We start from the raw sequence: 27246 nt of genomic DNA, 5'->3' as shown, positions 1-27246 counted from the left end.
ATGGTATGTATTAAACAGGGCATCTTTAAACACAACCACAACAAAACAAGGCTCTGGGTTTTGCCATGGTTTCGTTTCTCTTTTCATGAAATGCGGTCTCACTCTGTAGCTGCAAGTACTGTGTTCTAAGCTGGGCTGGAACTCACTGTGTAGCCCATGCTGTTCTAGAGCTGGTGCAGTGGTTCCTACCTCAGCCTCCCAAGGCCTGGGAGTGCATGAGCCACTACAGCTGGCAAAGCTTTGCATTAATTGACACTTTAACCACCGGCTCTCAGGAACCTAACCTTGGCTTTCTGGATCTGCTAAACCAGTGTTTCTGGTTCTTTCCAGGCACAGACTGCTTGACTAATGAGACTTGGCTGTAGTTGACACCAGCTACTGCCCTTGGCTTTAATCCTGGCACACAGGCATTGTTTATAAATGCTGCATCTTCATCACTGGTAAATATCCAGTAAGAGTTTTAAATAAAAGTGTGGGCTTTACACCAGTTAATTATATTTCTGACTGTGTTCTTGTCACACATATGAAATCATTAAAAGTGAAAAGGGAGCCTGGCATAGTGACACATCACTGTAACTCCTAGCACGTGAGAGGCCAAGGCAGATAGACTGCTATGAGTTTAAAATCAGCTTGGGCTAAGGAGTAAAACTTTCCCTCAAAAATAGTGTGTGTGTGTGTGTGTGTGTGTGTGCGTGTGTGTGTGTGTGTGTGTGTGTGTTGGGTAGAGCTTTAGCTAAGCATACTGGCACACACCAGTAACCCCAGCACTAAGGGAGTTGAGACAGGAAGGCCAGAGCCTAAGGCAATCCTTGCCACATAGAATAGAGAACAAGTCTATGTGAAAATTCTGCCCTTTATAACAAATATGTAAAAAGAAAAGAAAGAAAGAAATAAAAAATTAAAAAAAAATCAGATCTACAGAGTGGGGTTCAGGTGTTGGGTTAATTTCCAGCTCAGGTGTTGTTGAAGAAATCTTTCAACAAAAGTCTAAGGCAGGAAGAAAGCAGAGAGGACCCAGTGCACAGGATGAGGTTTTCTCAGTGATCTCCATTGAGGACCTACAAGAACTTGTCCCATGGTCCTTGAGGACAATTTGCTCAGGGTACTAATGAAAGGGAAGAACAGGGACCAGAAAGACCTGGTGTTGCCAGGGTGCCTGCTCCGCTGGAGGAAAGGCCTTTGGCATTGCTGACATCAACAGCAGGTGACCGTCGCTGCAGCCTCCTTACCTTCACGAAGGGCATCCAAGTGGCTCTCTTCTTCAGGGTGGTAGCAGGTCCTGACAAAGTCATAGTCTGCACTTTAGCTCTCTCGGCCTGGTAGTCTAGGAATGTCCACATCCTTTGTTGCTTGGTGAAGATGCTTTGGAAGTTCTGAGAAACCTAGAGAGGGTTGAGAAGAGAGGGGGAGAGCTACAGTCACGGGGCTGCAGAAGGTGCCTGCCTTTCCAGTTGCTCGGAAAAGCGTGCCTAACACTTTGGGCTCCGGCATGGCGCTCTCTCTCTCTCTCTCTCTCTCTCTCTCTCTCTCTCTCTCTCTCTCTCTCTCTCTCTCTCTCTCTCTCAAGCTCTCCTCCTGGCCATGTGGGTGCTTATCTGCCGCATAGCTGACCTCAGTGCCTATCGTGACATTATGTATTATTATCTTCCTTCTCAGGCAGCTACTGAGATTTATAGCTTGTCTGCTCTGGGGTGTTTCTCTTAAATGCTAATAAAAATTAAAAGGAGGAGAGAGAAGGGAAGGATGGGAGAGAGGAGGGAGAGGAGGAAGAGAAGAGAGAGGAGACAGAGGAGGTGGGGGAGGGTGAGGAGGAGGGGAGGGATACAGGGAAAAGGAGGGAGAGGAGAAAGAGAAGAGAGAGGAGGGGCGGGGAGGATGAGGATGAGGGGAGGGATACAGGGAAAAGGAGGGAGAGGAGGGAAGATTTGCTGCCCAAGCATAAGGACCTGAGTTTGGATTCTAACACCCATGTAAAACAAAACAAACAAAAACTAGCCATGACTTCATGTGTGTGTAACCGCCTCGCCGGAGATAGGAGGGTCACTAGGTCTTGCTGGCCATCAGCCCAGCTCCAAGTTCAATGAGAGACCCTGTCTCAAGGAGTAAGGTAGGGAGTGGTGGATCAGGTTACCAACTCCTCCTTGGGTGTTCGCACACATGTGCCTAGGCCTGCACTGCACACAAATGCATGCTCACCACACACATATGTACATGTGAACTCATACAAAAGAAAAAAGAGGAGAAAGAGGAAGGGAAAGAAAGAAGCGGAGCCCAACGAAAAATGTCTTGGATCTCAAAAACAGCTACTCATTCATTCATTCACTCATTCATTCATTCATTCTCTAACATTTTTCTTGTTTAGTTTTTATTTTACGTGCATGGATATTTGGCCTGTATGTAATTCTATGACATGTGTGTTCAGTGCCCTAGGAGGCCGGAAGGTGTCAGATCCCCTGGAACTGGAGTTACAAGTGGTTGTGAAACACCACGGCTTTGGCTGCTAGAGATGAAATTTAGGTCCTCTGGAAGAGTAGCCAGGGCTCTTAACTGCTGAGCTAACTCTCCAGCCCCTGCCTTTGAAGTAGCCCCTGAGGGAACCTGACTCGCGAAGAGGTCTTTGTCATGACAGTACTTAATGTAAACACCTCTGTGTGGTTCACGCTCTCAGTCTATGGTGATGGCCAGCATGCCTCACCTATGATGAACTCCTGCACTAAAGAGCTGGAGCACATTAGCATAAATTAGCATAAATAAAGATACTTGGCATAAATTTGGGGTTAGACTCTAAATATAAGCAGGAAGTAAACTCCCACCTCTGGAAAAGTATTTAGTTTTTCTGACCATTTGGTAAACTAGAACATCTAAGCGTTAAATAAATCCTGCTCTTGGCCGACTGCCTTAGATACCACTAGTGGAAAAGATTCCGAAGCTACCATTGTCACCTCCTACCTTTAGGCGGAGGCTATGTCGCTAACTTCCTCCTGCCAGCACCTTTTTCCTCCACTGGTGCTCAGCCACAGTGCGCTCTGACTGAGATAGTCGTACAACAACGCAAAACTTCTAAATGCCACTTAACAGGAGTGGTTGATTATCCAATCATTGTGAGTTAAAGTTAAATCAATGTGAACTTTTAGTTTCCCACTTGCATTAATTACATTTCAAGGGCTCAACAGCTATGCGTGAGCAGTAAGCTGCACGGCACAGCCATGGACACATCTAGCGTGGCAGGGTGTTAGAGAGACAGACACTATTCTAGGCCTGGGCAGTGGAATCTTTCTTAAGGGGTCAGATTAAGTAATAGTTCAGCGTTTTCAGATCACAGCTATTGAAGTCTGCCACTGTGGGGTGAAAGTGGCCACAGGTAACAACAAAGACGCGTGGGGTTGCTGGCATCTGAATTTCTGTGTTTCTATAGAATTAATGTGTTGAAATCCTAACCCCCTGAAGGTGAAGGGACCAGGAGCTGGCACTTGGGAAAGTAATTATCTCTTATGAATAGAACTAGGCCTGGAAAGACCTACTTCATTCATTCACTCATTTTCTCTAGCATTTTTATTGCTTAGTTTTTATTTTATGTGCAGACACACACACGCACACACAGAGGTAGCATCTACAAACCAGAAAGCCCAGGCACTGAATCTCCCTGCCCGTGAATGTCTCAACCATCGGAACAGTAAGGAACTGTTGTTGTAAGCCACTTAGTGACATGTCATTTTAGTGGTGGGAGGACAACTAGATCCCAGTAGAGCTTTATTTTGGAGAAAACAAAACAAAAACAGGCGGCGGACTGCAGGCTGCAGTTGATTGACCCTGTCCTACGGCATTAAAGTGCTGGGGGGGGGGGGGGGGGGGGACCCAAAACATGCGCGCGCGCGCGCGCACACACACACGGGAGGAGGGGAGGAGGAATGTGTCTGACCATCCTGGAAGCAGAGCTAATATTCCTTACAATAGTGCTCTAAGAAGAAAATCAAAGCTAACTATCGCCATGAAAAGGATATAAGCTATTCTTAGGGAGCAAGGTGCTTTGTTGGGGTGTTCTGGTTAAAGAAAGATAACAAAAGTGCTGGGCATAGTGGCACACACTTGTAATCCCAGTACTTGGGAGGCTGAGGCGTGGGGGGGGGCGGGGGGGACGGACTATGAGTTTTGTAACTAGCCTGTACTGGACATTTTTATGTTAATGTGATACTAGCTTGGGTCATCAGAGAGGAGGAAGCTGAGAAAATGCGGCTGCCATAAGATCTGGCTATAGGCAAGTCTGTTGGGCAGTTCACTAGTTAGTGACTATTAGGTCCAAAGTGGGCCCACAAAATGGCAGTTATGTTGACAATGTCCTAAATGGCAGTCTGGGCTCAGCTCAGGAGGGACTCTGACTGGGCAGCCAGGAGGACTGCTACCTAAATTCAGCATTCTCCAGGAGACTTGCAAAACCCATTTCTGTTTGTCGCATATCTGCCTCCTACAGGCAACTACCTCTGGCAACGAGGCATCTGCTTCCTGATTAACTCAAACAAGCCTGTAACAGGGTCAAAGTTCTCATCAAAAGTTCCTGTGTCGGCTCCTAGGCTGTTCTGGCTCCCACTGCTCCCCACGCCCACCCCACACTGCTACCTATCTTTTTAAAAACTTGGCAAGGCCTTCCCACCAGTTTGCGGTTTTCTCTGTACTTCCAGGCTTAATCCCCAATAAACCTGTCTACCCACGGAGTGGGCTGGTCCAGTGGTTTCACTGCATCCTTGCTTACAGTGATTGGTGGAGGAGGGCTCCGCCCATCGTGGGTGGGGCCATCCCTAGGCTGGTGGTCCTGGGTTCTAAAAGAAAGCTGGCTGAGCAAGCCATGAGAGGCAAGTTAGGAAGGCGCAATCCTCCGTGGCCTCTGCATCTCCTGCCTCCAGGTTCCTGCCCTGTTTGAGTTCCTGCCTTGGCTTCCCTCAACAAGAGTGTGATATGGAGTGTAAGCCAAACAAACGCTTTCCTCTTCAAGCTTGGCCGTGGTGTTTCAACACAGCAATAGTAGGACTATTTTAACTAGGACCCTGGGCTACATAAAATACTGTCCGAAGAAGGGGTGGGGAAGGAAGAGATAGACCAAAGAGGAGGGGCCAGGTGGTGGCGGCATGCGCCTTTAATCCCGAGCAGGTGGAGGCAGAAGCAGGTGGATCTGTGAATTCGAGGCCAGCCTGGTCTGCAAGTCCAGGACTACAAGAAAAACCCTGTCTTGGAAAAACAAAACCAAAACATAAAGAGGAGAGTGGGAGGAAGAGGAGGAAGGAGGAAAAACAGCAGGAAGAGGGAAGGCAAAGCTACACAGTATCACCTTCCAAGAAACGAGAAATGAGATCGCAGTTGGGTCCAGCGAGCTTAAAGAGTGAGTCCAGGACAGCCAAGGCTACACAGAGAAACCCTGTCTCCAAAACAAAACAAAACCCAAAACCAAGCAAGAGTGTGTGTTCCAGACAAAACGTACAGCCCTGGTATGTGATGCTGGCAGGAAAACAAACGCAAATGGGCCATCAAGGTCAGCGCTCTTCCAAGTGAGCTCCTCCCCCAGCACAGGCAAGGGTGGCTGGATGGTGTCAGAAGAGAAGATGGCGACTTCACATCCCGCTGAGGTCATTCAAAACCACCCAGGTTAGATTTGTGCCTGCTCAGGTCAGCCAGCTGATGATATTTTACCTTGCAAATAATATACAACTAGAGATAGCACATTATCTTATTGTCGAAGCCACTGTTTGTTTGAATTCCAAATCTGAAGTTTTGCATCCACGGTCCCATCTTTGCCTCTGAAAGAAGTTTCAACATGGCTTTTGATACTATGAGGTTCTGGGTTTAAGGGGAGCCCTGAGGTACAGTGTGACCATCCATCAGAACACATGTGAGCTCAATTGGATAGAACCTTATTCAGCATGTCAAAAATACTGCAATCAAAAACTTAATATAAATTAAAAAGCTGGGTGTGGTGGTGCATGCCTTGGGAGGCCGAGGCAGGCGGATTGCTGTGAGTTCGAGGACAGCCTGGCCTACAAAGCAAGTCCAGGACAGCCAAGGCTACACAGAGAAACCCTGTCTTGAAAAAACCAAACCAAAAAAAAAAAAAAAAAAAAAAGGGAAAAAAAATACTGTGGTCCCTTCTTAGACTCAGAAGGTAAATTTATAGCTTCTTCAGGCCATATCCTCCTACCTTTTCTTTAAAATCTACTAGGAAAAAAACCCAAAAGGTAAAATCCCTCGGGCTTCATTACCATGAGGAGGTCTCGTTATTCTCATGGGAAGAAATCTCTTGCTAACAGGAAGATGGCTTGTTACATTGTATCTTATTACTCTAGAAACAAGCATTGGCAGAAGAAATAAACAACTTTGTCAGACAAGGGCAGCAAACACCTATAATCCGGATACTGTGGAGGTGGGGGCAGGAGTACAGCTGTGGTACATGAGATCCTGCCCCAAACAAACAAGGCACTTTGTAGTAAATACTAACGACTCCATATTTACAGTAAGAGCGCACGTGTACCAAGGAAAAAAGTTCCATCTCTTTGGCTGAGTCCTTCAGCTTTTGCAAGTCGTATGGGAGATTGAAATGCAAGAGGAGGTGGCTCAGCTGAGGTTTTAGCTCTTCCTTGTCTGTCACATGCTGAGGCAGGACAAACGCAGCACCTGTTCTTTCTGGCCCTGAAAAGTAACCAAAATCAAGAACAAGAAAGCCAGTGAGTGAGGAGGAGAAACAGCAGCCGGCCTTGGAGAGAGCTGAAAGCAGGCCCCTGGCTGGAGCGGCTCCTGTCTCCCACGGAAATCTACATTTTGCCTGGCTGGGCTTTTCTTGACACCCAGTCCCCAATCCCGACGAGCTTTCTTTGGGGTGCAAGCAGTCCCCACGATCTCACAGCCGGCAGGAGAAGCCCACTAGACCTCTCGGGGACTATCTCGGTCCCCACCCCCTGCCCCACCTGTGGTCCTTGTGGCAAGTTTACTATGCTGGGGACAAATTATCCAGCACGCCCATTTGCTCTCCTGGCTAACTTCTCACACTAGACTTCTTGAAGAAATGGAGCTGCCTTCCTCCCCACGCCTGGGGTTGGCTGCCTGTCCAGGTGGTGCTCCTGAGCCATTCTGTATATAATGGGGATGTTTGTTATTCAAGAGCACTCAGCAGAAACTTGATCAGGCGTCTCAGCTGCTTTAACACAAAAGTAAGCACAGAGGGACCTCGAAATTGATCGTAGGACTGAATTCTCTGGTGGCTGGGGAGCACCAAACCTGAACGGAGTCTTAGAGGTCATCTCATCCAAAAGGCAATGAGTAAACTGAGGCCCAATGGGGGAATGTGCAGGACCATGTTAGGCCATGACAGAAACAGACCTAGAAGCCAGTCCACCTGTCTCTATAACAGCTAGTTATAAAGATGAGACCAAAATAAATAAATAAATAAATGAAATAAAATAAAATAAAAAAGACTCAGGTACATAGCTATTGTCTTCCATAAAGAAATTTAATATTAAATTGCAACTTATTGCAAAGATGTAACTTTTTGGTATCTAGGAAGATAATGGGACAAAACAGGTCTTATGTCAACTGGACACAAGCTAGAGTTGTCTGAAGGAAGGGAACCTCAATTGAGAAAATGCCTCCATGAGATCCAGCTGTAAGGCATTTTCTTGCTTAGTGGTTGAGCTGGGAGGACTCAGCCCATTGTGGGTGGTGCCATCTCTGGGCTGGTGGTCCTGGCTTCTCTAAGAAAGTAGGCTGAGCAAGCCATGGGGAACCAGCCAGGCAGCAGCACTCACTTCCAGGATCCTGCCCTGCTTGAGTTCCTGTCCTGACTTCCTTCCCCTGATGAACAGCAAGGAGGTGGCATGAGCCTAATAAACTCTTCCTTCCTCACCTTGATTGTTTGTTTGTTTTGGTCACGGCGTTTCGTTGCAGCAATAGAAACCCTAACCAAGACACAGTCCGCGCACACAATCACAACCCTCTTCTCCATTCTTCCCCAGTAAAGGCCCATTTCTCACCGGAAACACTGGCATCCACAGGACCAGGAGATGCAGAGTTAAGGTCGGTGACACAGGCAGTTTCTTTTTCCTTGCTGAGTTCAGAGACCTGCTTATCAGCTAGATGCTGCATCTTGGAGATGGGCAAATACTGGAGGGCCTAGACAGAGAAAACCCAGAGGGCAGAGGGCAGCCCAGTTTCCATGAGCTGCTGCCTTTCCTTGTGATAGGGAAGGAGGGAAACAGGCAGGTGGGGTGGGAGTGGGCATGTTTAGAAAACTTGCCCACTGAGAGAGGGTGGAGCCTGGAGACCCAATTGCTACCAGCCAGTCCTACAGTGGTCCTCAGGGGCTGTGTTACTTGTGCCTCACTTCTGCCCTGCTGCAGCCTCTGAGCTGTCCACCCGTGCTAGAAGGATCCTCTGCGCAGCATATTGTATTCTTTGAGTTGCTAATCTTTGTGTTGTTAAAAAAAAACAAGGAAGTCTTGACTTCAGAGCTATTCCGGGGAGTGCATCCTTTTTAGCCTGCCTGGGGAGCTGGAGTCTGTAGGAGAATTCTTGCTATATAAATGGTGCCTTGTGTTGGATAGAGTTGAGCCTTGGTCAGGATGCCTTTGTTTTGGCTCCACAGTCTTTGTGTCTCTGTCCCTTCTCTTTCATCTGCACCTCCTTTTTCAGCGAATCTGTTTGATATGTCCTGCAGGACGGGACAGGTGGTCATGCACATGAGTGGAAAAGGCACTACATACCACTCAGGGGTGCTCAGGGCACAAAGAGGAAGAGATAAGTCTTTTGTTGTTGTTTTTTGAGACAGGGTTTCTCTGTGTAGCCTTGACTGTCCTGGACTCACTTTGTAGACCAGGCTGGCCTCAAACTCACAGCGATCCGCCTCCCTCTGCCTCCCGAGTGCTGGGATTAAAGGCGTGTGCCATCACCGCCCGGTGAAAGAGTTAAGTCTTATGTGGAAGTCCCAAATTTAGGAGGGCAGGCTTGTGTTTTCATGTAACTGAGGGGAGAAAGAAGGATAGCCCACAGTGGCTGGCTGACTTTGAGGATGGAATGGAGTCCTGGAACACCAGGTTTCTTTTGGGATCCTGTAGCCTGATTTAGGGCCACTCCCACATAACCCCTGTCATCCCGTTACTCTCCCCCTGACCCCATCTCTGGCAGTGCCCCAGACTGGTAAAGCTATTGTACATATTCCACCACTGAGCTGCTAAAGCTGCCTTCCTAGTTCCTGTATTATTAGTCTGTATTATTTTCTGAGTCCAAGTTCTCACCGTGTACAAGGCTAACCTGTAAAGGTAACTTTTATTCTCCTGGCTCAGTTGTTGTCTGGGAGGCTAACCACCTCCTTAAGCTATCCTAGGCCTAATCCTGGAAGCTTCTGGCCTCCGTACAAATCTAACCTAGGCTTAAAAGGTTTTCAGCCTCTGAGACTTACTGCTTAATGAGCTGACCGTTACTTGTTCTTCCTGAGCTCTGGGCTGGCTGGTTCAACTCAGCTGTTCTGGCTCAAACTCTTCTCCCAGCTGACTTATTTAATCTGGCTTCTCTCTCGGCCCAGGATTGCTCTGCTTGGCCTCAAACTAACTCAGCAATCTGCTCTAATCTTCTGGCTTTTTCTCATTTTCTGTGTCGTTCTGTCTTCACCTGAGTTCTCTCTCTCTGCAACCCATCTCTCCATTACTGTCCTGGCAAAACTCCCTCCTCTCTCTGAAAAAACTGCCTCTTAAGTAGCTTCCCTTTCCTCTCTCTTCTTGTGAGAGTTGGGAGAATCCTATTCTGTCAAATCTTCTCTGATCCGTCACCTTTTCGGCCACTCAATTAGACATCACTTTCAAATATGGGTGCTTCCTTCTGCAAACTAACTTTACCTTCGTTTGGGATTAAAGGCATGCGCCACCACACCTGGACCCAAGGTTTTCTTTACCTGATACGTGCTCTATACCAGGCTGGCCTTGAACTCAGATCTGTTTGCCTCTGTCTCCTGGATTAAAGGCGTGTTTGTAATCTAGTCAGATCACACAGACCTGGAAGGTCTTTGGATGTGATCTCTTGCTAGGACAGCCATGTTCTGAGTTAACATTCCTCTCACTAACTTGCAACACACTGTGGAGCCCAGTTTGGCCTCAGATTCAAGATCCTCCTGACAAAGCCGCTGGGATTAGATAACAACACCACGTCTAGCTCCGCTCCTCCTTTTTACCCCACCCATTGTATTGTAATAGAAATGTACTCATCCCTCTTCCTGCCAGTCCAGGACTCTGCTACTTTCCAGCAAAGGCTAAGGCTTTGCTGTGTGGCCTGGGACAAGTATCCTGACATATGATTTCCCCATTAAGGCTGCCAAGTAAAAAAGCATCTGTAAATGGAAGACCATGACTTCTAGGAAACCAACAGAAGCAAGAACTGAGTGGTTATAAACCCGACTGTGAGGAGTACTTAAATAAAAAAAGACTTATTTGTTTTATGTATGAGTGATCTAGCTGCATGTACACCTGCAGGCCAGAAGAGGGCACCAGATCTCGTTATAGATGGTCGTGAGCCACCATCATGTATGTGGTTGCTGGGAATTGAACTCAGGACCTCTGGAAGAGCAGACAGTGCTCTCAACCACTGAGCCATCTCTCCAGCCCCTGAGAAGAATTTTGAAAGAACCAAATTGACAGTGTTTGCTAGGGAATGTTTCTCCAGACTCCAGCAACCCATCATTTTCTTGTTGGTACAGTGTGGGGCAGTGAACATCCCAAACCAGGTGATGTGGGGTCCACTGTGCCTCCTCTTCTCCCCTTCCCCTGAGGGCCTGTACCAGCACACTATGGTTCCTACTACCTGCAGGAAGTGGTGGATGGTCCTCAGAGAGTGCAGGTGGCACACAAACCACCTGGTGTAAATCGCCAGGTCGTCCGGAGTCATGAGGTTGGCAGGGTTGTTTTTTCCCATAAGGAAGTTTTCTCTAGCAACTGACAATCTTTCTGCTCTCTGAACTGCATCGTTGAACTCCTGCATGATGTAGCCAACCTGTTTCTGTTTAAAAGAGACACAAACCGAACACAGGCTGTTGGCAAACTTTGGTCTCTGTAATGCTATCTGGGTGTGGGGTAGGGGTGTCAAATAAGGAAATTTTTGGAATCCCCAATTCCTTCTACAGTTTGGATTCGATTGAGAGACACAGTGGTCACACCCTCCCCCAACTCCGAGGGACAGCAATTTGATAGTCAGTGCAGGAGGCTATTTGGTATGTGAGTATGGGCCAGCCTGGGCTACACAGTTAGTTACAGGACAGCCTGGGCTATGTGGAGAGTCCCTGTACAACAACAACAACAAAAGTAGGGACTCTTGTCTTCTCCTTCTTTGCGGCAGGACACTTGAGGAGGCATCCCCATTGGTTCCTTCCCTGCCTTTAGTCATGCATTTCTCTAAAATGGAAAGGCAGACAGTCACATGTGGTGACAGTTTGGGTGTGTCTTCAGTCTTGGGAGCTTGACTACAAATAGACCTCGAGAACTTGTTTGGAGGTTTTAACAAAGGAGTACAGTTACTTGTACACCCTTGACTAAAACTGGCCTCCTCTAAGGTCATCTTCAACCCAGCAAGTAGCTTCAGAGGACACACGGGGAACAGAGAGGAGAAGGACGTCAGGACCACCCTAACGACCAGGGAGGTGAAAGACGTGGCAGCCACATTGCCCTTTAAAACAATGGCAAGTTTGCTGATCATGTTGTTTCACTTAGAAAATACATATATCAGGCAACTGGAGAGGGTGCAGTGTTTAGTCATACTAAATGCCCTTCCAGGGCACCTGAGTTGGGTTTCCAGCACCCAAACCAGGCAGCTCACAGCCACCTGTAACTCCAGTTTTAGATGGGATCTGATGCTCTCTTCTGGCCTCCGTGAACACTGCAGTCATGTGGACTAACCCACATTCACACACACAATTTAAAATAAAAATGAAGTCGTTTAAGAATTGCATTTTAAGCCGGATCTTTGATCCCAGCACTCAGGAGGCAGAGGCAGGCGGATTGGTGTGAGTTCGAGGCCAGCCTGGTCTTCAAAGTGAGTCCAGGACAACCAAGGCTACACAGAGAAACCCTGTCTCAAAACCCCCCCCCCAAAAAAAAAAAAAAAAAAAAAAAGAAACAACAACAACAACAACAAAAAACAAAGACAAAAACAAAGACATACACACACATATATAGCTCACAGGTTCTGCTTCCGGCTTCCTACCTTGTAAAGAGGGTAGAGTTCTTCCATGGTCTTACTGGTCTGGCAAAGCCGCTTCCACCTCAACATATGCTCATATTTACTCTGGGCCAGCTGGGTAATTCTCTCTGTGTAATACTTTACCAACAACAAAAACAAGCTTTTACCAGATTATACTTACAGGACGAGGCTGGACTGAGTCTTAAGAACACTAATAGGTGAATCAGTCTCTGGCTACTTTGATACATGTTTTGTTGTTGTTGTTTGTTTGTTTGTTTGTTTGTCCCTATAGGGACACCATCGAATGAGGTCTGGCTCAGGATAATTTGAGCGTAAAGCAAGACCAAGTAGCTACGTGTCGGTCTCTGGCACCTGCTGCTGAAGGAGCTGGCCAGTTGCTCAGTCATCAGGGTGAGCTGTGGCCAGTGTACCAGGGTGTAAAGTCAAGCTGAGATTTTGGATTAAAAAGCTGAAACTATGGTGGGAGAAATGGCTCAATCAGTAAAATGCTTTACAGGAAAGCACAGAGACCCAAGTTCCAGCTCCAGAAACCATTTAAAAAAAGAAAGAAAACTAAAAAGAAAAAGGAAAAAGAAAAGGAGCAGCCGCCAGCTGTGACGGCACTCGAGAGAGGCGGAGGTGAGTAGGTCTCTGGGACTCACTGGCCACTCAGCCTTCCCTGGTTGGCAAATTCCAAGTACGAAATCCTGTCTCAAAAGAATACGGTAAATGGCACCTGAGGAGTGACCCTTGAGAGTTCCTGCTAGGAAACACACAAGCAGACACACGCATCCATGCATCCACGGACCCCGCACACATGCACATACTTAATGCTATGAGTCAAAAGTACATTACAGGTAAGATTATCAGGCCAGTGAGGTGGCTCTCTGGGTAGGGGAACTTGTTATGCAATTGAGACCGTCACCCCAGTGTCATCCCAATGTCACCCCAGTGCCATCGCGCCATATATACAGGTGGAAGACAGGAAGTAACTCCACACTGTTGTCCACTGACCTCCTCCTGGGCGCCATGGCACGTCCCTGCACACGCACACAGAGTACTGATAAAAAAGGAAAACACTAAGATTATGGCTTATAAAATCAGACTGAAAACCTTTGTTTATAATTAAAAATAGTTACATGCAGTGGCATGTTTCTATAATTCTAGCACTCAAGAAGCTGAGGCAGGGGGATTAAGGGTTTAATGCCAGTCATGCAAATGTCTTTCTTTTTTTTAAGTTAATCTCTTTATTTTCTCTCTGGTGATAAAAATAACACTGTCTGTGAAGAAACAAGTCCTGTCATATCCTTTCATCACAAGTAGAAATTTTGACAGGCTACATGAAGCAACTATTTCCTGGCCCTGCATGAAGACAACCATGTTGCCATGGTTCCCGGGAGTCAAGAACCCCATTCATGCTTCAGAGGCACAGGAGGAAAAGGAAACCCTGAGCTGAGAAGGGACCTCTCTGAGTTAAGGACAGAGAACTAGAAATGTGATGAACAGAGCCAGGGGGATTTGTAGGCCACAGCACCGGCGAGGAGGAAGCCAGGCAGAGAGAGGCTCCAGAAACCTGCATGGATGCTCACAGGTCTGCCATGGAGTACCTCGCCAGGCGTTCAGCAGATGTAAAGCTGCCTGGGACCTAAGCCCATCAGCTCTGGGGCTTTCACACAGAACTGCAGGATGTTCCCAGACCAGTCACCAGTGGCAAGGGTCTTCCCTGCATACCCGAGACATCCCGGCTCATACCAGGGCTTTGGTAACAATGACATACCACGCCTAGAGCCAAGATGTGTCCTAAAGACACTCAAAGCAACGCCTTGGAAGGAGGAAGTTGACCTGTAACTTAAAAGCTTGCCTATACAAAGTCCAACACTTGACAGGACATATAAAACATACAGTGTCCAATAGTGAAGATTTGATTAGATGTGCAAAAGAACAAGAAAATTATCTAAGGACAGAAGAAGAGTTACTGATGAGAAGATGAGAACTGACAGAGGCAACAAAATTAGCAAGCAAAAATCTTTAAAGGTCAGCTGGGCGGTGGTGGTGCACGCCTTTAATCCCAGCACTTGGGAGGCAGAGGCAGGCAGATCGCTGTGAGTTCGAGGCCAGCCTGGTCTACAAAGCAAGTCCAGGACAGCCAAGACTACACAGAGAAACCCTGTCTCAAAAAACAAAACAAAACAAAAAACCAAAACAACAACAACAACAAAACCAACCAACAAAACTTTAAAAGTCTTTTACAGTATGCTCAGCACATTCAAAAAGTGAAAACAAGCTCACTTGCCCCTTTTGCTGTCATGCTGAGCCCGACCCCTTCATGAACCTTGTGATTGATAAGCTTGTAGAGATGGCAACCAGCAGGCAACAGAACAACATTGGAATGGTGTTCATCCGAGGAAACAGCAGCATCATGCTGGAAGCCTTGGAAAGAGTCTAAACAATGTTCAGCAGAGGCACCCACATCCCTCCCCAAAGAGCCTGTGTGACTGTGATATAGAATTGGGTCCTGTACATTTTCATATGAAACTTTTTGCTAAATAAACTTTTGTGATACTCAAAAAAAAAAAAAAGAAAACAAAATGTGAACATATCTGGGAGAAAGTCTGGAAGGTTAAAAATAAATACATATTTGAAACAAAATCTTGAATGGACTGGATTAGAAGTAGATCTGAGTCCAGCATGATAAAAGTTGGTAAGCTTGAGCTGGGGCCATGGTGGCGCACGCCTTTAATCCCAGCCGAGGAGGCAGAGGCAGGCAGATTCTTGAGTTCAAGGCCAGCCAGAGTTATACAGAGAAGCCCTGTCTCAAAACACAAACAACCAATCAAAGAAGTTCAGTAAGCTTGAAGACATAACAATAGGAATTTCACACAATGAAGTACCAATAGCAAACAAAGATAAATCCAAAAGGGAACAGGATCTTGTCTTTATGAGGCAGTAAGAAACGCTTTCATGGATGTGCAATTGAAGTGGCTTAAAGAAGACGCAGGCAGAATAGAAGGTTTCGGTGCTGGGGATTGATCCCAGGAATGTGTGCGTGCTGCACTGCAGTCTATCACTGAGCTACACTCCTAGAACCCCATTTTTAAAAAGCTATATTTAAAGAAACAGTATTTAAAAGTTTTTTTTAAAAAAATGATAACACTCATGCTGGTTGTCCAGGGTGATGCAACACACAGGGGGTCCAGGCAGCCAGAGGGGGGGGGGGGGAAAGAATTTTTACTAAACAAAAAAGGGAAAAGACAAACAGCAAAAGGAGTTTAGTAAGCAGCAAAAGGAGAGAGAGACAGAGACAGACAGACAGACAGAGACAGAGCACGAGATGTGGTTTTGGGAAACACAATCTAGAGCAAGGAAAGAGAAGAACACTGCATTTCCCAGGCTAAGAATTGATTTCCGTTTCCTCCCAGGGCTGACAGGGCGGGGCTTTCACTAAGAAAGCAGTTCTTTCATTGCTACAGGGACAGCTTAAGCAGTACTCCTGCAGAGCGATGCTCAGCCAGTGAAGATGACTGCCGCCAAGGCTGAAGACCAGAGTTTGATCCCCGGACTGGTCCCTGGGGACACGGTAGAAATGAGAAGTCTGGACCTAGACCAGGGCAAATAAAGAGAGCTCCGAGGGTCAGAGGTTTCTCTCTGGTGAGATAATTAGCTTAGTGAAACAATCACCTTTCTGGAATCTTCTATAACCCCTAAAAGGAGACACAGAGTGCCAGAATACTGAGAGAAGCAGGTGTTTTCAGAACTGATTGCTCATTTGAGAGTCAGACTTTAAAATGTTTGAAGCCTATTTTGATGTTTTGAGTTTGGTTTTGCTAAGGCCTTTAATAGCTGAGCTATATTCCCCTTTGGCCCAAAAATGTTTAAAGTCTTAACAGATTTTTATTTTACATTGTTTATGCTTATGGGTGTTTTGCCTGAATGTGTGTCTGTGCACTGTGCACATCCTGTGCCGGAGAGGCCAGAAGACAGCATCCGATCCCCAGGAACTGGAGTTATAAACACTTGTGAGCTGCCATGTGGGTACGGGAAATGGAAGCCAGGTCCTCTGCAAGAGTAGTAAACGCTCTTAACCACTGAGCCACCTCTCCAGCCCCTAAAATGTTTAGTCTTTAAGTCCTTGAAAGAAGGTACCGAAATGGCCTTCCTTATGGATCAGAAACCAAACCATAGAGATGCTAACTTAGTCAGGGGGGATTGGCCTCCAAGGACAGTAAATCGCCTAGCTCTGAGCATATTTTACTGGGACTTAAACAACTTAGAAGGAGGTGAAAAGGTGATTCGTGAGCTAAATAGTTGGGCAGGCAGCTGCCAGACGTCACTGCTTCGCTAGGCAGTCACTGTTGTCTGTTCTGAACAGAAACGCACCGTGACAGTTAACACTGGTGTCCATATTTGAAGGCCTGGGCACTAATCCAGCATCTGCATTTATCACCAGCATGACTGCTATGATTTGGACCTTAAGAATCCCCCCCAAGGGCTGGAGAGATGGCTCAGAGGTTAAGAGCACTGACTGCTCTTCCAGAGGTCATGAGTTCAATTCCCAGCACCCACGTGGTTGTTCACAACCATCTATAATGAGATCTAATGTGCACTGTATACATAATAAATAAATAAATCTTTAAAAAGCAAAAAAGAATCCCCCCCCCCCAAATACTGTGTGTTGGAAGCTTGGTCCCCAGAACAGCAGTGTTCAGAGATGGGTCTTTGGCAAGTGAATAGATCAAGGTGGCTCAGACGTCATCAATGGATTAATCCACTTATGGATTCACAAATGAGCGGCTTGTCCAGGAGGGCCTTTGTTCTAAAAAGTGACCTCTCTGCTTCCTGGCAACCAAGAAGTGAACAGCTCGCTTCTTGCCCATCTTCCCATCATGGCATTCTGCCTACCGTAGCACAGCCAGGTGTGAACAAAAGTCACTGGAAAAGGAAAAGGAAATTGTACCTTGCATTGAGCACTGGTTGTCTAAGAAATCAGAACGTCAATGACAATAGAGAATTGGAATTTTGCAGCTCAAAAGCCTAATTACAATTTACCTTGAGTTATCTTTAGCTTCTATAATAGCCGTTCCTTTCCCACCTCTGTGTCTGACCTAACGGCATTGTGGCTGTTAGGTAAGTCCTTTGAAATGTGCACATAGATAATTAGCTTCCCCCAACCAAAAGGCTGAGAATGCCACCAGACAGCCTCCGGGCCCATAGCTGGGATTCCTGATTTGTTGTACCCTGCCTGCTGGAGGCTTCCACTGATCTATCTGAAGTGTCTCGATTCGTGACTTCTCTTTGTTAAGTTACCATGAGGACTTTATGGTGTGGTTACCATGTTGGAACCTGGAGTAGGACATAGCCTGAATCCATGCTTTTCCCACGCCGTGGTCACACATATCTGGCCCCAGAACAAATGACCTCTTAGTCTCTTTGAGGTGAGTGTTGTGAGTTTTGTACAAGTCACCCTCAGATGAAGCCTCCCATAGCCAGCCAAGAGACATCTTTCCTCATTTGAAAAAATAAATTAATAAATGCACAGTCCGAAAAGTCAGGTCTAACTCCAAGCACGAGAAAAGCAAAGAAAACTTCATGATGTATGTTATAATAAAACAGCTAAAAAATAATAAGAGTGTAAAACAGCCAAACAACAGGGATTACATTGTATTCAGGAATAGAATCCATTCAAGCCATGAAAGAGAGCAGCATCTTTAAAATAATGAATGATAAAAATGGTCAGTCCCTCGGGCTGGAGAGATGGCTCAGAGGTTAAGAGCACTGGCTGTTCTTCCAAAAGTCCTGAGTTCAATTCCCAGCAACCATATGGTGGCTCACAACCATCTATAATGAGATCTGGTGCCCTCTTCTGGTGGGCAGGTGTACATGCAAGCAGAACACTATATAATAAATATATCTTTTTTTTTGTCAGTCTAGAATTCTATACCAAGCAAAAATAGCTTTATAAAATCAGAGAAAAATAATTTTTTATAAAATAATGAACACATGTAAGAACGTGTCCCTGGCCGACGTGAAGCACAAGTGACATGAAGAAAGCGCTCCAGACAGACAGTAAAGAATATATATATATGGTTTTCACACTGTTCTAGAAAATTTTCAACCTTATCACTGTCGTCAATTGGGGCAGCATAATCCTTAGTTGCAGGAGGTTGTTGTGTGCGCTAGAGTGTTCAGCATCTTCTGTAGCCACTAGTAAGTAAGCATGAGAGGGCACCAGTTGTATATGTCCACTGCCTGGCCCCCAAATTCTGAAAACCAAGAACATTTCCAGACACTGCCCTATGACCTCTAGGAGACAAATATCTATTGTGCCTCCCCTTCCTCTCCCTCCACTGAGGACCACTGATATATGAGAATCAACAAGGAGTTCCAGGGGGAACAAACAAACAAAAACAGGCAAGGGAAGAGGTAGGAGGGCAGGGAAGGAAGCAGGAAGGGAAGGAAGGGAGGGGGGAGGGAAGGTGGAAGGAGGGAGGGAAGGTGGAAGGAGGGAGGGAAGGTGGAAGGAGGGAGGAGGGAGGGGAGGAGGGGAGGAGGGAGGGAAGCAGAGAGGGAAGAGGGAGGGAGGGAGGGAGGAGGGAGAGAGGGAAGGAAGCAGGGAGGGAGGAGGGAAGGAAGCAGAGAGGGAGGAGGGAGGGAGGGAGGGAAGCAGGAAGGGAGGGAGGGAGGGAGGGAGAGAAGCAGGGAGGGAGGGAAGGAGGCAGAGAGGAAGACAGTTGTAGGGAGAAAATTCTGAATGAACAAGATTTTATCTTGCAAACAGAATCTCATTATCCTTCATGATGAAGACTAACTGCTTACAAAAGAACTAACATTTGTGCGTGAGGGAAAGGACTCACAACACGGGCTACCTTAAATGAGTTCACAGAAGGACAGACCATTTGAAGGTTTGAAATGGTACATGACCATAGGAAACTGAGAAGCTACATAAAAGTTCAGGGGATTTTCATTGTCCTGCCACCTAGCATTAGTCATTCTTCTGTACTTTATTTGGCGCATTATCAAATGCACACACATAATTTTTAATTAATATTACAAGATATAATAACACCTTATGCAAAACATGAACATTTAATGGTAGAACAAGAGTTTATCAAGTAGCAATTTACGTTGTTTTGCTTTTCTCTTGTCAGTAGTAAAGCTGCCCCCCCCACTCCCGCCCCCTTCCTCCATCCCCTCTTACACTCTCTCATTAGAATGTTGCAGCAATTTGATGGAAAGCTATTTTCCCACTTTGAGTTATTTTCTCAAGAGAAGTTTTCAAGAATGTCTTCCTAGCCTTAGGAAGGTGTACGCGGTTTTCTTGCACAGACAGTATTTACTTAGACCCTCGTCAGTCTCTCAGCCTAGCAACTTAAAGCTGAATTTAGCCTAGAAAACAAAACGGTCTCTGCTAAAGAAAGCATTTACACCAAGTCTGCAAAGTACCCATGTCCAGAGCACCTGACTTGATCTACCGAAAAGCCAGCCTACTGACACATTTCCAATACACTTCGCGTGTGTTTTCAGATTGCAAGATGACCCCCCTACCTGCAGCAGAAGCAGAGGAAGATTGTCCGGCGTGTACTCTCTCCGTAGGCAGCTCTCTAGCTCCCTCTGCAGGACATCTGCCTGAATAACAAGGGGCTTGGACTCGGCCACCTAAACCCAAACACTGAGTTTCAAACATCCTTTATCTACCAAATTTCAAATGTCAAAAAATCCGATCTCTCTAAGGAGACAGTGATTTGCACTTTCCTAACGGTGACCAGAAGGAGTGACTGTTTTGATAACATCAGCTGTTTGCAAAATGGTAAGATTTTCTTGCGAATACTTCCCTAATTAGCAAAATCGAGTGTGCCCATCCTAAAGCCACCCATGGTCCTACTCACCCGGAGAGTTCTTTTCAGAGCCGCTTCCCGCTCGCGCCTAAAGTGAGCGACGTCCTTTGGTATTTGAACGGAGCTGCAGAAGAGTTTGACCAACAGAAGCTGTGGTTACGGAAAGCTGGTGGCCGGCCTGATCGCTCTGTGACTCTACCTAACCGTTCCTTTCAGGATGAGTGCATCACTCTGTCCCTTTGGGGGTGTATCTTGGTCAGACAGCTGATCTCTGCTAACCCTTCCCTTGGCCAGTTTCTTTCGCCTCTCAGAGTCTGTCCTCTGGTTTCTCCCAGGTCCCTACCGCAGGGTGCACAGAGGGACGCATGGTGAGTTATTTCCTCCGCACTTGTACTGTTTTCTGACAGTCAGTGTGCATATTAAGCCTTGCTGTTTCTTCTTAGTCGACACAGAAAATGTGTACCTTGTCACTGAAACAAAATGTTTTTATTTTTTATGTTCTTACTGGGTTATCAGAGGGTAGAAAGAACTCACAAACATCAAATGGGAAATACTAAAGAAAAAATTTTAACTAAATTTTCTTTCTCAGGAGCATGGCTGGACCCTGGGAAACATGGAGCAGCCATGGAAGAGAAGCTGCTCAAATCCAGGCAAGGGGGTCCTTTGTTCAGCCTGACAACAGATCGGGGTCAGAAGACCAGCACTGTCCCCATGGGGCTCAGCAGGCGATGCGAGGCTTGGCAGCACCGGAATGCAGGAGGACAGCATCCCAGAGCAGACCCCACACTCGCAAGATGGGATTTTGGCAGCCATCTGCAATATCATCTGGGTTGGTAACTGCTCACTTGGTCCCAAGAGTCCTCCACTAATGCTGTAAAATACACCGTTCATGTGTTCCCTTGTCAGAGAGTAGTCCTATTGAATACTAGGAGATTGGGAGTGTAGCCCAGTGGCCAGAGCACTCGTCTTGCATGGGTAAGGCCCCGGGTTCAGTCTCCAGAACTAAGGGACAGGAAGAAAAGCAAACTGGTGTTCTCACCTTGACAGCACAAATCCTAGAACTGAAGTGACACAGAAAACATTAGCATGGTCACTAGGCGAGGGTGGCCCAAGCCGACAAGACCCTAGGCCACAAGAAGCCTAAGCACCCACCTGGACACAGTTTCTGAAGCTACAGGTTAATCCATCACTTACCTCTTTTCCTAGACTGTGAATGGGGCAGGGGGCAGGGCGGGGGAAGACACACACACACACACACACACACACACACACACAGAGAGAGAGAGAGAGAGAGAGAGAGAGAGAGAGAGAGAGAGGCTGACAAAGAGAGACGCACACGTACAGAGACAGAGACAGAGAGACAGAGAGAGACAGAGACAAAGAGACTGACAGAGAGAGACAGACATAAAGAGACAGAGAGACAGAGACAGAGAGAGTCAGAGAGAGAGAGACAGAGAGGAAAAAGGGGAGGAAGGAGGAGGAGGAGGAAGAGGAGGTCTTGGAAGTAAAATCAGCCATCTATCATAGGTACATTGTTTTCTAAAGCTTCATGGAGCTGGGGAAGCAAAGACCGTCAAGAAAGAGCTCAGCTATTGGCTCGCAGTTACAGAAGGAGGCTTCCCTTGCGTTTGTGTCTCCTGTCCTTGGCACGCCCAACTCCGCTCAAGTTTTGCCATTCCTCTCAGTTAACCTCAGCGTTTCTGTGAATGACCTAAAAGAGGCCACTGAGCCTAAGGGACCAATCCACAAGAAAAGCTCATTGGTTCAGCAAATGTTCTTGTGACATGTATTTGTCCACTTATTCAGCAGTGCAAGGTCCAGGGCTTAGGGTCGGAAAAGAATGTAATTTAAAAAAAAAAAAAAAAAAAAAAAGAAGATAATTTTGTAAAAATAAAAAAGAAAAAAGAAAAGAAAAGAAAGGAAAGAAAGAAAGAAAGAAAAGATGGGTTGAGGGGATGGCAGAGTAGACCAAATGCCTGGCGTGCAAGTGTGAGAACCTGACAGACCCCAGAACAGACTCAGTGCGCATGTCATCATCCTGGCGCTCAGTGTGCGTGCCTGTATCCTGGCAGGTGGAGATGGGAGAGTTCAGGGGGCAGCTAGCCAGGCATACATAGACTTAGAAGACCTGTCTCAGAAAGGCAGAAGGTGAGGAGGACCGACACACGAGTGCAGCCTTCCTCTGACGTCTGGCCTGTGCTCACACGTAACACATAGGGATTCCAAAGAAAGAATGAGGAAAAGAAACATAAAAAAGAATGCTAAAGTGCTTCACCAAGAGTGGGTATTTATTTCCATTTATCCTTGGAACTAAAGCTACAATTAGAAAACAGCTAACGTGCACCTTTTAGAATTTAGATTCTTCCAGATGGCTACAGTGTAAGGTGCCTTAGGGTGACAGAGAAATACAGGTATCCTGGATTTTCCTTCACTGTGCTCTCAACGTCCCTTTAGAAACCTCCCTGTCACGGGTCACAACGAGGAGTCACTTGTCTGGTCCAAAATATCAACACTTGTCTCTGGAATTTCATAGTTTTCAAAATTGTGTGCATTGTCACCTGATCCTCATAATTTTATGTGGTAGGCGAGGCACGTTGGCCTTATTTGCAAATAAAGGACTAAGAGCCTGGTCCCGTGACTCCCTCCACCTGACTGCTCGATCCTTGATTTGCCCCAGACACCTGGGGCATGTGGAGTACCTGTTCTTAAGAACTAGCTTTGAAAACTGGGTGTAGTGTTGCATGCCTTTAATCCCAGCACTCAGGAGACAGAGGCAGGCGGATCGCTGTGAGTTCGAGGCCAGCCTGGCCTGCAAAGTGAGTCTAGGACAGCCAAGGCTACACAGAGAGACCCTGTCTTGGCAAAAAGAACCATCTTCAGAATGAAGTAGAAACGCTTGAAAGTACTGTGTCTGCCCCTGCTCTCCTTCCCACCCCACTGACCATCCACACCACACACCCTCAAACCAGCAAGCTTCTCATGTTAACAGAAATGCCCATGAAGGTCCCGAGTGGGAAACACTCAGTGGTCTGTCCCTTCTGCTCCTCTGAAGCAACTTGATGGCTACGATGAGCAGGAACCACCTACAAAAGCGCCCCTGACAGAATATTTCCCAGAATCCACTCCTTCTGTCTAGCATTATGTCAGCTTTCAAGTGTCTTGCCAAGGGTTTATTAGGTAAAATGAAAATTTTCATTTATATAGTAGATTCTGGAACCTAGAAAATAGCACAGTATTTCCCCATTTCGTTAGATAAGATCAACCTTGAGCTTCAGTTTGCCTTGATTGTTCTTGAAATACTAAAGGCACGCTGGGAAAGGACACATGCTCGGTGGCCCGCAGCGCTCTCAGCACCCAGATTTCCTCATCTGATCTTGGCAGCTAAGCAAGGATGGGCCCTGTTAGTACTTGGTATGGAGGGGAAGGCACTGGAAACCATTGTGCCATCAATCTGAGCTTGACATGGTGTCAACCGTCCTTGAAGAAAAAGAGCGGGCAGACGGAGCATGTAGGATGAGAATGGCAGCGCCGCCCGCCCCTCTCTTCCCCTCTCTTCCCCTCTCCCGCACACAGAGTTTACCTGAAGACGCAGCTGGCTGATCTGGGAAGGAGCTCCTGTGCTTCCAGCTCAGCCTTCAGCTCGCTCAGCTTTTCTGCCAGCTCCTCCTCCAGCAGCCGTACCCTTTCCGAGGAGGGGAGTTTACACGCACCGTCCAAGTTCATGGCTTCTATTTGGTGTTTTTCTGAACGCCTGAAAAAGAAGACCGTGAAGCTTTTGCAGCACTCTCTCAGCAAGCAATCTGGGAGGCTCGAACCCTCTCCGTATAGTCAGGCTAGGCTTTTTGGAAGGTGCTGCGATTGTTTGAATCGCACGTATGCGTGCATAAACGACGTGTGGGCACAAGAGCGAGCGTGCCACGGTGTATGCGTAAAAAATCAGAGGATGGCTTTGTGGAGTCCGTTTTTCTTTCCAAGCACCTTTCACATGTGTTCCAAGGAGAGCCGTCGGTCGTCCAGTGGTCAAGCTAGGTGGCAAGCTCCTTTACCCACAGACCCATCTCAACAGCCCCCCCACCCCCACTATTTGCAATGGAAGGATTGGCACGCTAAGATGTAATTTCTGCTGCAATTGCTGTCTAGCGAACAGTAGGGGAAAGTAGGTTAGAGTCCCCAGTGGCCACGCATCTTTGTTCAACTGGGCTAATCTTCAAGAATGTCTGCTCCCGCTTAGACCTCAAGAGTTGATTAACGGGAGAGGAGTGCTCCCTGCCCCACTTTCGCGGTGCTCCCTGCCCCACTTCCGCGGTCTCCACGAAGATCTGAACGACAGCATCTGCTGACTTCTAACCCCACGCCAGCCCACGCAGTCGTTTTCTTCCAGCCACGAGGCATCTCTCCACGAGTGGGTTTGAACACATGAGCCTGTGGCTCGGAAATAGGCCAGGAATGGAGAGTCTTAGCCTGATCGTGAGCCTTGCACATTTGGGCTTAGAAAATTACGCTCACTGCGTCAAGCATGTGTTCTTACTTTTACCTCCCTCTCCAGTCAACACTCCGATTTTACCATTGAGTAAAGATCGCTGATGGTTTCCCAACCTAGCCTTACTTGCCAAGTTCAGCATACTTGTTTGTAAAGTCTTTAGTGTTAAGACTTAAAAATGCAAGTTGGCAGCCTGGTCCACGAGTCCCGGGAGCCATGAATTGCAAGGGTTCCGTTACAGTTTCTGCTGCCTACAACGTGTCCTGGACACGGGAGTGACATCATATTACATTTAAACTTTTCCCCCTTTTAACGTTTCTAAGTTCCTGTGTCCTCCATTCTTTCATTTCTTCCTCCCTCCCTCCCCCAATCTCTCTTAGACAGGAATCTTCTCTGTGTGTTGTAGCTCCGGCTGTCCTGGACTCACTTTGTAGACCAGGCTGGCCTCGAACTCACAGCGATCTGCCTGCTTCTGCCTCCCAAGTGCTGGGATTAAAGGCGTGAGCCACCACCCCCCGGCATAGACAGGATCTTACTATGTAGCCTAAACTGGCCTGGAACTCACCAGCCTCCTGTTACGGCCTCCACAGGGCTGGAAACACAGGAGTTCGGATGGTACCAGGCTGGTGTATATTTCTGAATTCCTTTCGTTTATAGTTTCTCAAGCTAACCTGTTATTACCTCAATAAACAATTAAGCTATGGGGATGTTTTGTGCAGAGCCTTTCTTGGGGAGCCTACTTACTCTTTTTACGAATATTAAAAAATGGAATGAGTATCGTTTCAGACTAGATTGTAGACCTGCTGAGTCACACACACTTGCCCTGTTTGGCCCACCGCTGGAGCTTAATAAAATGCACTGTTATTGTCCTCAGCAAAGTCAAACGCTCTTTTGGAAAAGATTTGCCACTTGGCAGCATCCTTTCCAGTTGGGCAAACAAGTGAACAGCTGCTGTAACAGCTGCATCCCAGCCGCAGCCGAGGAGAAGGCTGACCCTGCTCCCAGAGGACAGGCACTCAGCCTGCACTTCCTGGGCAGTTTCAACACTTCCCAGCTCTGGATGGAGAACATTTAATCCTGTGCTGTTTACTTTCTTCGTGGTTGAGTGCAGTGTTCAGAAAAGCGACCTAAGAGGAGGACTGTCTGGCAATCGCCCGTGACACGGATGCAGCTCAGAGGAAGCCATGGCTGCTGAGCACCTGTGCCTAGCTTTAAACAGACTTAAAAAAACAGCTGTTTGTTTGTGGGAGGAGGGAGAGAGTGGCTAACAGGTACAAAGCACCTACTGTGTGCCAGGAAGCAGTAGGGCCTCTTTGGGTTTTGTGAAAGTGAGTCCCTTGAGTTACTTCAGTAGCATTCCTACTGTGTTTGTCATAAAGGTTTTATTAGACTCTGAGGTCCAAATCATGCCGGCTCTACGAACCAAGTCATTAAGAATCTCTTCTCTTTATTATAAAAACAGAAGGTATGCACTCAGGAGGCAGAGGCAAGTGGATCTCTGTGAGTTCGAGGCCAGCCTGGTCTACAAATTGAGTCCCGGTCAGCCAAGGCTACACAGAGAAACCCTGTCTTGAAAAGCCAAAAACCAACCAAACGAACAAAAAACAGAAGGCATACCTGCATTATTTCTTCTTTAAATTTTTGGGATAATTCACTTAAAAACATGTTAATTTTCAGTTTTCTTTATAGGAGGGGTTTCAGTTACAGGCTTGGCTTATTTTGTGGGATTTATTTATTTGTTCTTACTTTATACATATAGGTGTTTTGCCTGCATATGTCTGTGCACCATATACTTGCGGTGCCCACAGGGGCCAGAAAAGTTCACCCAAGTCCCTGGAACTAGAATCAGATAGTTGTGAGCTATCATGTGGGTACTGGGAATCAAACTCTGGTCCTCTGGAAGAACACTCAGTAGTCTTGACCACTGAGCTATCTCCCAGCCCATCCAGATTTAGTTTCTTAAAAGCTACATATGAGGGCTGGCGGTCTGGTTCAGCAGACAAAAGCACTATACAAGTCTGATGGCCTGAATTCAATCCCCAGATACACACAATAATATAAAAACTTTAAAAATATTCTCCATGTGACAACTCATATTGCCTATTTCATTTGTGCCTGAAACACACAAGTAAACAAAAATTGAAGGATAACTATCTTTTTGTTGTTGTTGTTTTTGTTTTGGAGACAGGGTTTCTCTGTGTAGCCTTGACTATCCTGGACTTTGTAGACCAGGCTGGCCTTGAACTCACAGCGATCTGCCTGCCTCTGCCTCCCAAGTGATGGGATTAAAGGAGTGCCCTACCACTGCCTGGCGATAACTATCTTTTTAACAGCTTAGTAGAGATATAATTTCCATCTTACACAATTAATTCACGTAAAATGTAGTCAGTGTCTTCATAGCTTTGTATACCCATCGTTTCTCAACTCTCTTACCCCAGAATTAAAGATCCAAGTTAGCCGGCTATGCTCTCCAGGCCACTCCCTCCCAGCAGTCTCCGCCCTCCAGGCCACGCCCTCTCAGCAGTCTCCGCCCTCCAGGCCACGCCCTCTCAGCAGAAGGCATCCATGGATTCCCCTTCTGTCACCAACATACATCTTCCCATTCTAGGCGTTTCGTATAAAGGGAATCATACCATACGAAGCCTGCTTTGAGTTAGCCTAACGTTTTAAAGACCCATTCCTGTTACAGCATGCGCTGACATGACTCCTCTTTTGTTTGTTTTTGAGACGAGGTTTTGC

At 46.8% G+C, this 27246-nt stretch overlaps 1 protein-coding gene across 1 annotated transcript in view; it reads right to left on the bottom strand.

Annotated features, from left to right (window-relative positions):
- LOC127205081 (uncharacterized) overlaps nucleotides 1-27246 on the bottom strand; it is a 176460-nt gene that overhangs the window by 131492 nt on the left and 17722 nt on the right. The window contains exons 2-9 of the mRNA XM_051164240.1: nucleotides 23608-23778; nucleotides 20079-20151; nucleotides 19738-19848; nucleotides 12220-12333; nucleotides 10825-11019; nucleotides 8010-8148; nucleotides 6515-6672; nucleotides 1230-1382 (exon numbers count right to left, since the gene is read on the bottom strand). Coding sequence (XP_051020197.1) covers nucleotides 1230-1382; nucleotides 6515-6672; nucleotides 8010-8148; nucleotides 10825-11019; nucleotides 12220-12333; nucleotides 19738-19848; nucleotides 20079-20151; nucleotides 23608-23750 — 1086 coding nt within the window. The 5' untranslated portion in view covers nucleotides 23751-23778. The remainder of the gene's footprint in view (nucleotides 1-1229; nucleotides 1383-6514; nucleotides 6673-8009; nucleotides 8149-10824; nucleotides 11020-12219; nucleotides 12334-19737; nucleotides 19849-20078; nucleotides 20152-23607; nucleotides 23779-27246) is intronic.

The sequence above is a fragment of the Acomys russatus genome, chromosome 21 (genome assembly GCF_903995435.1).
Source record: "Acomys russatus chromosome 21, mAcoRus1.1, whole genome shotgun sequence".
In the NCBI taxonomy this organism is placed as follows: domain Eukaryota; kingdom Metazoa; phylum Chordata; class Mammalia; order Rodentia; family Muridae; genus Acomys; species Acomys russatus.
Note: the sequence above shows the minus strand (reverse complement) of the source record. Positions and strands in the feature narration are given on the sequence as shown.